Source organism: Eptesicus fuscus, chromosome 4, assembly GCF_027574615.1.
Source record: "Eptesicus fuscus isolate TK198812 chromosome 4, DD_ASM_mEF_20220401, whole genome shotgun sequence".
NCBI lineage: Eukaryota > Metazoa > Chordata > Mammalia > Chiroptera > Vespertilionidae > Eptesicus > Eptesicus fuscus.
In genome coordinates this window covers 95,986,936-95,999,279 of record NC_072476.1, presented here as the reverse complement: position 1 = coordinate 95,999,279, position 12,344 = coordinate 95,986,936, and the positions used below count along the sequence as shown (strand labels likewise).

General features: G+C 59.2%; 2 protein-coding genes across 2 annotated transcripts in view; both read right to left on the bottom strand.

Annotated features, from left to right (window-relative positions):
• Positions 1–7,518, bottom strand: part of LOC129148880 (uncharacterized) — a 40,666-nt gene extending 33,148 nt beyond the window's left edge. Inside the window, exons 1-4 of the mRNA XM_054715257.1 lie at positions 7,425–7,518; positions 6,752–7,297; positions 3,736–3,900; positions 721–885 (exon numbers count right to left, since the gene is read on the bottom strand). Of these exons, the coding sequence (XP_054571232.1) occupies positions 721–885; positions 3,736–3,900; positions 6,752–7,243 (822 nt within the window). The 5' untranslated portion in view covers positions 7,244–7,297; positions 7,425–7,518. The remainder of the gene's footprint in view (positions 1–720; positions 886–3,735; positions 3,901–6,751; positions 7,298–7,424) is intronic.
• Positions 7,519–9,069: 1,551 nt separating this feature from the next.
• Positions 9,070–10,534, bottom strand: LOC129148881 (transcription initiation factor TFIID subunit 11-like). The gene is made up of 2 exons (XM_054715258.1): positions 10,441–10,534; positions 9,070–10,313 (listed from the first exon to the last, which is right to left on the bottom strand). The coding sequence occupies exon 2, from the start codon at positions 10,257–10,259 to the stop codon at positions 9,600–9,602; it is 660 nt and encodes a 219-aa protein (XP_054571233.1). The 5' UTR covers positions 10,260–10,313; positions 10,441–10,534; the 3' UTR covers positions 9,070–9,599.
• Between the last annotated feature and the right edge of the window lie 1,810 nt (positions 10,535–12,344).

The window sequence follows — 12,344 nt, the reverse complement described above, 5'->3', positions numbered from 1 at the left end:
AAAAGAATTTATTGATCTGCAAAAGAAAACAACAACAACACGGATTTAAGGTCAGGGCTCCCAAGCACAGAGGTGCTCACTTCTGCTCTGCGCACATCCTTCAGGGCAGAGGGTGAGCCCTGAGAAGGTGCGGGTGATCTCATGTCCCCGGGAGCAAAGGGAAGAAGCCGCCCAAGTCCCAGCCTCCTCTGGCTCGCGGGTTCCCTGGGAGAGCATGGCGCCACCTCGGGAGGGAGGCTGTGTCCTCTTTGCCAGCCGCTGTTGCCCCCGTGGGTGCCGGGACCCTTCCTGGCAGGCACCCTTGTTGACCAGGCTGGGCTCACCTAGCCAGAGAGTTCCCTGCCTCCAGGTGCCCGCCCCCCTTCCCTAGGAGGTGACCCCAGTCAGCCTGGAGGGACCTGGCAGGCAGCCAGCGTGCCTTCAAAGAGTGGGGGCCCAGCCTGGGGAGTTTGGAGGAGAAGGTGATCCGTCCAGGGAGGAAGGTCCATCCGCGGAAGGAGGGACGGAGATGGAGGGGCTGCAGCGCACCCAGGCTGGGCCCCGGCATCCGGCCTAGGGGAACAAGGCGTTTCTGGGCTTGACGCGGGGCACTCTGCCCTTGGCGCTCAACCTGCGCACGGCCTCCCGGAGATGCTTGGGCTGCAGGGGGGGCCTTTCCCCCCAGCTCTCGCACACGTCCAGGGCCTCTTCCACCACCTCCCCGACGAAGACCTTGGCCACCCCGGCCATGGCGATGAGCGCATTGTGCTCCACCGGGGCGCCGCCCGCCGCGCTCTGGACCACACGCTTCAAGGCTGCCCTGGGGAAGGCGGACCTGCGGTACACTTCGTACCGGGTCAGCTGCTCCTCGGAAAAAGAAGCCAGCAGCACTCGCACCTTCAGGGCCTCCTCGGGGTCCCCTTTGGGCACCCACTGCCCCTCCTTCTCCTCCTTGGCGGCTTGTCCCTTCAGCCTTGGCCTTCGGGCTGCAGGCCGAGAAGACGGGGACTCTTTGCTCGCACCTGCCTGGAGGTTGGAGCCCTGTAGGCGCCTGCTGGGGCCTTGGCCTTGGCCTTGGGGTTCAGAGGCTTCCTTCAGTTCCTCAGGTCGGTGTCCCGGGAGGGCGTGGGTGTCGCTAGCCCCGGAGCCCGCGGGGGCCACAGGGGGCTGACGGTGGCGCACACGCGTGGAGTGGCCACAGTGGTCCCTGGGACGCTTTCTGCCCTTCTCCATCCTGGCGGGCTCGGGAAGCCTCTGGGCCCGGTGGTGCGACGCCTGGTCAGGGACCTGCCAAGGGAATGGCAAGAAGAGAAGCGTCAGGGTCAGGCTGGTGGCTGGTTTCCTATCACTTTTTCACCACTGCCCCCCACAGCCCCTGTCCCCCGCAACCCCCTCGGCGAACCCCCACACTCACCGGTGACCTGGAGCAGGTCAGAAATGTGCCTCTGGATCCTTCCTTCTGCAAAGGCCCAGAGGAGAAGCAGCCCTGCTCTGGAGCACTGCTCTGCTCTGTGATCTGGGATGCGTGGACTTGGGGGAGGCCAGCAGCCCTTATATAGGGCGGAACCACGCCCACTTGGAAATTCCCCCCGGGGGCGTGGCCACAGTCCCTCTCAATGGGGCGTGGTGTGGAGGGGCGGGGTGGGAGCAGGTGTGGGCTGGGGGCGTGACCTGCCACCCCCAGCAGGAGGAGGGGCCACAGGGCGGGTCACTGACCCTTGGACCCATCCATCCCCTCTCCATTTGCAGCTTGGATAGGGTCCCTGGAGGGTGCGTTTTAGGAAAAGAAGAGGCAGGCTGTTGATGCGTCTTAACAGGAATCCCCAAGTGAGGACTGGACCTCTAGATTCTGTCTCTCTCATCCCTGTCATTCAGGGCAGGTCTCCTAGGACTCAGGACTCCTCGGTTGCGTTATGGGCCCTTGTGAAATGGCTGCTAAACGCATCCACACCCACAGAGCTACAGCATAGACTGCTCTGGCTCTTCCCCTCCGTGGGCCTCCAACTCCCATGGGACTCATCGTTTCTCTGGACCAGGTGTGGGGTCCATTTTCGTGCTCGCGTTTTGAATATGTCTTGGCTTTGTGTGTTTGGGAAGTCTCTCATCGTAACCAGAGGAAACACATGGGTCAGTTGGTAAAGAAGAGTGTGAGAGCGCGGGTATGTTGGTATGAAGTAGAACTCGCTTACTCTCCTGAAGTCACAAAGCTTACCAGAAAACGCACACCAACATACTTTTGGATTCTGTCTCTGAAAAGGCTGAAAGGAAATGTGAGGAGAAAGAAAAGACCATTGTGTGTGTGTGTGTGTGTGTGTGTGTGTGTGTGTGCGCGCGCGCGTGTATGTGTATGTGTGTGGTGGGGGGTTGGGGGGAGGGCATCGTTTCAGCCTTTGGGAGGAGATGCAAAGTGGAGGACACCATCCCTTGAGCACTAGAGTGACACAGTGCGAGGGGCTTATATGCTTTTTCAGAAACTGGGTGTTTCGGAGGCCAAACAGCCCTGCGAAGATTATCGGAGGAGCTGTGCTCTGAACGGTGATGACCGTTTGGAAGGAAACCTTGGACTGTGTCAGGAAGAGTTGTCTGGTGCCCTACATGCACAAGTGAACCTGAGTCTGTTTTCTCCCCCTCCCACTCCCCCAGTCCGAACCCCCCCCACCCCCTCGCTACTTCTCCGCCATAAGCCTGCTTATTTTCTGTGAACAACAACTGGGGTGCTGAGGTTCTAGGAATTCTGGGTAAAATGGCCAAACTCATGGATCTCGCTACAAGGTTTGGACAACAATTGGGGCGCCCCTGGAAACGCTGGCCTCTCAGACCCTTAGGGCAAGTGTGGGTCCTGCAGAGATGAGGAAAGTGTCCTGGCGGCCGGTGCCCAGGTGTTTCTGGCGGTTGGATTTGGTGTGTAGACTCAAGGGAGGCCGGGAGACTGGGAAAGAGCACTCGGTGACAGAAAGCACGATGGGAAGGAAAAGAAACATAGTCATTTCGGAGACCAAAAGGATATGCAGATTTTAAGTTTATTTTTGCAAGTTAAAAAGAATTTATTGATCTGCAAAAGAAAACAACAACAACACGGATTTAAGGTCAGGGCTCCCAAGCACAGAGGTGCTCACTTCTGCTCTGCGCACATCCTTCAGGGCAGAGGGTGAGCCCTGAGAAGGTGCGGGTGATCTCATGTCCCCGGGAGCAAAGGGAAGAAGCCGCCCAAGTCCCAGCCTCCTCTGGCTCGCGGGTTCCCTGGGAGAGCATGGCGCCACCTCGGGAGGGAGGCTGTGTCCTCTTTGCCAGCCGCTGTTGCCCCCGTGGGTGCCGGGACCCTTCCTGGCAGGCACCCTTGTTGACCAGGCTGGGCTCACCTAGCCAGAGAGTTCCCTGCCTCCAGGTGCCCGCCCCCCTTCCCTAGGAGGTGACCCCAGTCAGCCTGGAGGGACCTGGCAGGCAGCCAGCGTGCCTTCAAAGAGTGGGGGCCCAGCCTGGGGAGTTTGGAGGAGAAGGTGATCCGTCCAGGGAGGAAGGTCCATCCGCGGAAGGAGGGACGGAGATGGAGGGGCTGCAGCGCACCCAGGCTGGGCCCCGGCATCCGGCCTAGGGGAACAAGGCGTTTCTGGGCTTGACGCGGGGCACTCTGCCCTTGGCGCTCAACCTGCGCACGGCCTCCCGGAGATGCTTGGGCTGCAGGGGGGGCCTTTCCCCCCAGCTCTCGCACACGTCCAGGGCCTCTTCCACCACCTCCCCGACGAAGACCTTGGCCACCCCGGCCATGGCGATGAGCGCATTGTGCTCCACCGGGGCGCCGCCCGCCGCGCTCTGGACCACACGCTTCAAGGCTGCCCTGGGGAAGGCGGACCTGCGGTACACTTCGTACCGGGTCAGCTGCTCCTCGGAAAAAGAAGCCAGCAGCACTCGCACCTTCAGGGCCTCCTCGGGGTCCCCTTTGGGCACCCACTGCCCCTCCTTCTCCTCCTTGGCGGCTTGTCCCTTCAGCCTTGGCCTTCGGGCTGCAGGCCGAGAAGACGGGGACTCTTTGCTCGCACCTGCCTGGAGGTTGGAGCCCTGTAGGCGCCTGCTGGGGCCTTGGCCTTGGCCTTGGGGTTCAGAGGCTTCCTTCAGTTCCTCAGGTCGGTGTCCCGGGAGGGCGTGGGTGTCGCTAGCCCCGGAGCCCGCGGGGGCCACAGGGGGCTGACGGTGGCGCACACGCGTGGAGTGGCCACAGTGGTCCCTGGGACGCTTTCTGCCCTTCTCCATCCTGGCGGGCTCGGGAAGCCTCTGGGCCCGGTGGTGCGACGCCTGGTCAGGGACCTGCCAAGGGAATGGCAAGAAGAGAAGCGTCAGGGTCAGGCTGGTGGCTGGTTTCCTATCACTTTTTCACCACTGCCCCCCACAGCCCCTGTCCCCCGCAACCCCCTCGGCGAACCCCCACACTCACCGGTGACCTGGAGCAGGTCAGAAATGTGCCTCTGGATCCTTCCTTCTGCAAAGGCCCAGAGGAGAAGCAGCCCTGCTCTGGAGCACTGCTCTGCTCTGTGATCTGGGATGCGTGGACTTGGGGGAGGCCAGCAGCCCTTATATAGGGCGGAACCACGCCCACTTGGAAATTCCCCCCGGGGGCGTGGCCACAGTCCCTCTCAATGGGGCGTGGTGTGGAGGGGCGGGGTGGGAGCAGGTGTGGGCTGGGGGCGTGACCTGCCACCCCCAGCAGGAGGAGGGGCCACAGGGCGGGTCACTGACCCTTGGACCCATCCATCCCCTCTCCATTTGCAGCTTGGATAGGGTCCCTGGAGGGTGCGTTTTAGGAAAAGAAGAGGCAGGCTGTTGATGCGTCTTAACAGGAATCCCCAAGTGAGGACTGGACCTCTAGATTCTGTCTCTCTCATCCCTGTCATTCAGGGCAGGTCTCCTAGGACTCAGGACTCCTCGGTTGCGTTATGGGCCCTTGTGAAATGGCTGCTAAACGCATCCACACCCACAGAGCTACAGCATAGACTGCTCTGGCTCTTCCCCTCCGTGGGCCTCCAACTCCCATGGGACTCATCGTTTCTCTGGACCAGGTGTGGGGTCCATTTTCGTGCTCGCGTTTTGAATATGTCTTGGCTTTGTGTGTTTGGGAAGTCTCTCATCGTAACCAGAGGAAACACATGGGTCAGTTGGTAAAGAAGAGTGTGAGAGCGCGGGTATGTTGGTATGAAGTAGAACTCGCTTACTCTCCTGAAGTCACAAAGCTTACCAGAAAACGCACACCAACATACTTTTGGATTCTGTCTCTGAAAAGGCTGAAAGGAAATGTGAGGAGAAAGAAAAGACCATTGTGTGTGTGTGTGTGTGTGTGTGTGTGTGTGTGTGCGCGCGCGCGCGTGTATGTGTATGTGTGTGGTGGGGGGTTGGGGGGAGGGCATCGTTTCAGCCTTTGGGAGGAGATGCAAAGTGGAGGACACCATCCCTTGAGCACTAGAGTGACACAGTGCGAGGGGCTTATATGCTTTTTCAGAAACTGGGTGTTTCGGAGGCCAAACAGCCCTGCGAAGATTATCGGAGGAGCTGTGCTCTGAACGGTGATGACCGTTTGGAAGGAAACCTTGGACTGTGTCAGGAAGAGTTGTCTGGTGCCCTACATGCACAAGTGAACCTGAGTCTGTTTTCTCCCCCTCCCACTCCCCCAGTCCGAACCCCCCCACCCCCTCGCTACTTCTCCGCCATAAGCCTGCTTATTTTCTGTGAACAACAACTGGGGTGCTGAGGTTCTAGGAATTCTGGGTAAAATGGCCAAACTCATGGATCTCGCTACAAGGTTTGGACAACAATTGGGGCGCCCCTGGAAACGCTGGCCTCTCAGACCCTTAGGGCAAGTGTGGGTCCTGCAGAGATGAGGAAAGTGTCCTGGCGGCCGGTGCCCAGGTGTTTCTGGCGGTTGGATTTGGTGTGTAGACTCAAGGGAGGCCGGGAGACTGGGAAAGAGCACTCGGTGACAGAAAGCACGATGGGAAGGAAAAGAAACATAGTCATTTCGGAGACCAAAAGGATATGCAGATTTTAAGTTTATTTTTGCAAGTTAAAAAGAATTTATTGATCTGCAAAAGAAAACAACAACAACACGGATTTAAGGTCAGGGCTCCCAAGCACAGAGGTGCTCACTTCTGCTCTGCGCACATCCTTCAGGGCAGAGGGTGAGCCCTGAGAAGGTGCGGGTGATCTCATGTCCCCGGGAGCAAAGGGAAGAAGCCGCCCAAGTCCCAGCCTCCTCTGGCTCGCGGGTTCCCTGGGAGAGCATGGCGCCACCTCGGGAGGGAGGCTGTGTCCTCTTTGCCAGCCGCTGTTGCCCCCGTGGGTGCCGGGACCCTTCCTGGCAGGCACCCTTGTTGACCAGGCTGGGCTCACCTAGCCAGAGAGTTCCCTGCCTCCAGGTGCCCGCCCCCCTTCCCTAGGAGGTGACCCCAGTCAGCCTGGAGGGACCTGGCAGGCAGCCAGCGTGCCTTCAAAGAGTGGGGGCCCAGCCTGGGGAGTTTGGAGGAGAAGGTGATCCGTCCAGGGAGGAAGGTCCATCCGCGGAAGGAGGGACGGAGATGGAGGGGCTGCAGCGCACCCAGGCTGGGCCCCGGCATCCGGCCTAGGGGAACAAGGCGTTTCTGGGCTTGACGCGGGGCACTCTGCCCTTGGCGCTCAACCTGCGCACGGCCTCCCGGAGATGCTTGGGCTGCAGGGGGGGCCTTTCCCCCCAGCTCTCGCACACGTCCAGGGCCTCTTCCACCACCTCCCCGACGAAGACCTTGGCCACCCCGGCCATGGCGATGAGCGCATTGTGCTCCACCGGGGCGCCGCCCGCCGCGCTCTGGACCACACGCTTCAAGGCTGCCCTGGGGAAGGCGGACCTGCGGTACACTTCGTACCGGGTCAGCTGCTCCTCGGAAAAAGAAGCCAGCAGCACTCGCACCTTCAGGGCCTCCTCGGGGTCCCCTTTGGGCACCCACTGCCCCTCCTTCTCCTCCTTGGCGGCTTGTCCCTTCAGCCTTGGCCTTCGGGCTGCAGGCCGAGAAGACGGGGACTCTTTGCTCGCACCTGCCTGGAGGTTGGAGCCCTGTAGGCGCCTGCTGGGGCCTTGGCCTTGGCCTTGGGGTTCAGAGGCTTCCTTCAGTTCCTCAGGTCGGTGTCCCGGGAGGGCGTGGGTGTCGCTAGCCCCGGAGCCCGCGGGGGCCACAGGGGGCTGACGGTGGCGCACACGCGTGGAGTGGCCACAGTGGTCCCTGGGACGCTTTCTGCCCTTCTCCATCCTGGCGGGCTCGGGAAGCCTCTGGGCCCGGTGGTGCGACGCCTGGTCAGGGACCTGCCAAGGGAATGGCAAGAAGAGAAGCGTCAGGGTCAGGCTGGTGGCTGGTTTCCTATCACTTTTTCACCACTGCCCCCCACAGCCCCTGTCCCCCGCAACCCCCTCGGCGAACCCCCACACTCACCGGTGACCTGGAGCAGGTCAGAAATGTGCCTCTGGATCCTTCCTTCTGCAAAGGCCCAGAGGAGAAGCAGCCCTGCTCTGGAGCACTGCTCTGCTCTGTGATCTGGGATGCGTGGACTTGGGGGAGGCCAGCAGCCCTTATATAGGGCGGAACCACGCCCACTTGGAAATTCCCCCCGGGGGCGTGGCCACAGTCCCTCTCAATGGGGCGTGGTGTGGAGGGGCGGGGTGGGAGCAGGTGTGGGCTGGGGGCGTGACCTGCCACCCCCAGCAGGAGGAGGGGCCACAGGGCGGGTCACTGACCCTTGGACCCATCCATCCCCTCTCCATTTGCAGCTTGGATAGGGTCCCTGGAGGGTGCGTTTTAGGAAAAGAAGAGGCAGGCTGTTGATGCGTCTTAACAGGAATCCCCAAGTGAGGACTGGACCTCTAGATTCTGTCTCTCTCATCCCTGTCATTCAGGGCAGGTCTCCTAGGACTCAGGACTCCTCGGTTGCGTTATGGGCCCTTGTGAAATGGCTGCTAAACGCATCCACACCCACAGAGCTACAGCATAGACTGCTCTGGCTCTTCCCCTCCGTGGGCCTCCAACTCCCATGGGACTCATCGTTTCTCTGGACCAGGTGTGGGGTCCATTTTCGTGCTCGCGTTTTGAATATGTCTTGGCTTTGTGTGTTTGGGAAGTCTCTCATCGTAACCAGAGGAAACACATGGGTCAGTTGGTAAAGAAGAGTGTGAGAGCGCGGGTATGTTGGTATGAAGTAGAACTCGCTTACTCTCCTGAAGTCACAAAGCTTACCAGAAAACGCACACCAACATACTTTTGGATTCTGTCTCTGAAAAGGCTGAAAGGAAATGTGAGGAGAAAGAAAAGACCATTGTGTGTGTGTGTGTGTGTGTGTGTGTGTGTGTGTGCGCGCGCGCGCGTGTATGTGTATGTGTGTGGTGGGGGGTTGGGGGGAGGGCATCGTTTCAGCCTTTGGGAGGAGATGCAAAGTGGAGGACACCATCCCTTGAGCACTAGAGTGACACAGTGCGAGGGGCTTATATGCTTTTTCAGAAACTGGGTGTTTCGGAGGCCAAACAGCCCTGCGAAGATTATCGGAGGAGCTGTGCTCTGAACGGTGATGACCGTTTGGAAGGAAACCTTGGACTGTGTCAGGAAGAGTTGTCTGGTGCCCTACATGCACAAGTGAACCTGAGTCTGTTTTCTCCCCCTCCCACTCCCCCAGTCCGAACCCCCCCACCCCCTCGCTACTTCTCCGCCATAAGCCTGCTTATTTTCTGTGAACAACAACTGGGGTGCTGAGGTTCTAGGAATTCTGGGTAAAATGGCCAAACTCATGGATCTCGCTACAAGGTTTGGACAACAATTGGGGCGCCCCTGGAAACGCTGGCCTCTCAGACCCTTAGGGCAAGTGTGGGTCCTGCAGAGATGAGGAAAGTGTCCTGGCGGCCGGTGCCCAGGTGTTTCTGGCGGTTGGATTTGGTGTGTAGACTCAAGGGAGGCCGGGAGACTGGGAAAGAGCACTCGGTGACAGAAAGCACGATGGGAAGGAAAAGAAACATAGTCATTTCGGAGACCAAAAGGATATGCAGATTTTAAGTTTATTTTTGCAAGTTAAAAAGAATTTATTGATCTGCAAAAGAAAACAACAACAACACGGATTTAAGGTCAGGGCTCCCAAGCACAGAGGTGCTCACTTCTGCTCTGCGCACATCCTTCAGGGCAGAGGGTGAGCCCTGAGAAGGTGCGGGTGATCTCATGTCCCCGGGAGCAAAGGGAAGAAGCCGCCCAAGTCCCAGCCTCCTCTGGCTCGCGGGTTCCCTGGGAGAGCATGGCGCCACCTCGGGAGGGAGGCTGTGTCCTCTTTGCCAGCCGCTGTTGCCCCCGTGGGTGCCGGGACCCTTCCTGGCAGGCACCCTTGTTGACCAGGCTGGGCTCACCTAGCCAGAGAGTTCCCTGCCTCCAGGTGCCCGCCCCCCTTCCCTAGGAGGTGACCCCAGTCAGCCTGGAGGGACCTGGCAGGCAGCCAGCGTGCCTTCAAAGAGTGGGGGCCCAGCCTGGGGAGTTTGGAGGAGAAGGTGATCCGTCCAGGGAGGAAGGTCCATCCGCGGAAGGAGGGACGGAGATGGAGGGGCTGCAGCGCACCCAGGCTGGGCCCCGGCATCCGGCCTAGGGGAACAAGGCGTTTCTGGGCTTGACGCGGGGCACTCTGCCCTTGGCGCTCAACCTGCGCACGGCCTCCCGGAGATGCTTGGGCTGCAGGGGGGGCCTTTCCCCCCAGCTCTCGCACACGTCCAGGGCCTCTTCCACCACCTCCCCGACGAAGACCTTGGCCACCCCGGCCATGGCGATGAGCGCATTGTGCTCCACCGGGGCGCCGCCCGCCGCGCTCTGGACCACACGCTTCAAGGCTGCCCTGGGGAAGGCGGACCTGCGGTACACTTCGTACCGGGTCAGCTGCTCCTCGGAAAAAGAAGCCAGCAGCACTCGCACCTTCAGGGCCTCCTCGGGGTCCCCTTTGGGCACCCACTGCCCCTCCTTCTCCTCCTTGGCGGCTTGTCCCTTCAGCCTTGGCCTTCGGGCTGCAGGCCGAGAAGACGGGGACTCTTTGCTCGCACCTGCCTGGAGGTTGGAGCCCTGTAGGCGCCTGCTGGGGCCTTGGCCTTGGCCTTGGGGTTCAGAGGCTTCCTTCAGTTCCTCAGGTCGGTGTCCCGGGAGGGCGTGGGTGTCGCTAGCCCCGGAGCCCGCGGGGGCCACAGGGGGCTGACGGTGGCGCACACGCGTGGAGTGGCCACAGTGGTCCCTGGGACGCTTTCTGCCCTTCTCCATCCTGGCGGGCTCGGGAAGCCTCTGGGCCCGGTGGTGCGACGCCTGGTCAGGGACCTGCCAAGGGAATGGCAAGAAGAGAAGCGTCAGGGTCAGGCTGGTGGCTGGTTTCCTATCACTTTTTCACCACTGCCCCCCACAGCCCCTGTCCCCCGCAACCCCCTCGGCGAACCCCCACACTCACCGGTGACCTGGAGCAGGTCAGAAATGTGCCTCTGGATCCTTCCTTCTGCAAAGGCCCAGAGGAGAAGCAGCCCTGCTCTGGAGCACTGCTCTGCTCTGTGATCTGGGATGCGTGGACTTGGGGGAGGCCAGCAGCCCTTATATAGGGCGGAACCACGCCCACTTGGAAATTCCCCCCGGGGGCGTGGCCACAGTCCCTCTCAATGGGGCGTGGTGTGGAGGGGCGGGGTGGGAGCAGGTGTGGGCTGGGGGCGTGACCTGCCACCCCCAGCAGGAGGAGGGGCCACAGGGCGGGTCACTGACCCTTGGACCCATCCATCCCCTCTCCATTTGCAGCTTGGATAGGGTCCCTGGAGGGTGCGTTTTAGGAAAAGAAGAGGCAGGCTGTTGATGCGTCTTAACAGGAATCCCCAAGTGAGGACTGGACCTCTAGATTCTGTCTCTCTCATCCCTGTCATTCAGGGCAGGTCTCCTAGGACTCAGGACTCCTCGGTTGCGTTATGGGCCCTTGTGAAATGGCTGCTAAACGCATCCACACCCACAGAGCTACAGCATAGACTGCTCTGGCTCTTCTCCTCCGTGGGCCTCCAACTCCCATGGGACTCATCGTTTCTCTGGACCAGGTGTGGGGTCCATTTTCGTGCTCGCGTTTTGAATATGTCTTGGCTTTGTGTGTTTGGGAAGTCTCTCATCGTAACCAGAGGAAACACATGGGTCAGTTGGTAAAGAAGAGTGTGAGAGCGCGGGTATGTTGGTATGAAGTAGAACTCGCTTACTCTCCTGAAGTCACCAAGCTTACCAGAAAACGCACACCAACATACTTTTGGATTCTGTCTCTGAAAAGGCTGAAAGGAAATGTGAGGAGAAAGAAAAGACCATTGTGTGTGTGTGTGTGTGTGTGTGTGTGTGTGTGCGTGTATGTGTATGTGTGTGGTGGGGGATTAGGAGAAGGGGATCGTTTCTGCCTTTGGGAGGAGATGCAAAGTGGAGGACACCATCCCTTGAGCACTAGAGTGGCACAGTGGAGTGGGGCTTATATGCTTTTGCGGGAACTGGGTGTTTCAGAGGCCTAACAGACTGCCATAGCACTGCGGACATCATCGGAGGAGTTGTGCTCTGAACCGTGATGGTTGTTTGGAAGGAAACCTTGGACTGTGTCAGGAAGAGTTGTGTGGTGCCCTACATGCACAAGTAAACCTGGAGTCTTTATGCTCTCCCCCCGCCTCCCCCCCCCCAACCCCCTTTTAAGCCTGCTTAGTTTCCGTGAATAACAGCGTCTGTCTCTGTGCTTGACTGGGGTGCTGAGGTTCTAGGGCTTCTGGGTAAAATCGCCAAACCCATGGATCGCCCTACAAGGTTTGGACATCAATTCAGGTGCCCCTGGAAACGCTGGCCTCTCAGACCCTTAGGGCAAGTGTGGGAGCCTGCACAGATGAGGAAATTGTCCTGGCTGCCGGTGTCCAGGTGTTTCTGACGATTGGATTTGATCTCTAGTCTCATTGGAGGCCAGGAGACTGTGGGAAAGACCACTCGGTGACATAAAGCACTCTTGGAAGGAAAAGAAACAAACATTATTCCATCTTCCCCTTGGGCAATGTCATCATCTCCATGGGGGAAATTGGCTTCATTGGATTCCAGGTGGGACTAAGGAGAAGAGAGTGGGGACAAAACATGTCATGAAATTGAGACTTAGGCCTGGGAATAGAACTTATTAAGCAGATGGCCACACTTTTAACTACTGGGCAGCCACATGAAGAGAAGAAATGAGGAAAGATTTTGAAGGACAAGTGGGAGGAGTCTGTCATGGGATTCTGTTGATTCCTAAAAATGGTAAAACAGAAACATTATCTTCAGATCTAATAATGAAATTATCTTATATTTAGAAATCCTCAAAATTCTTTTATA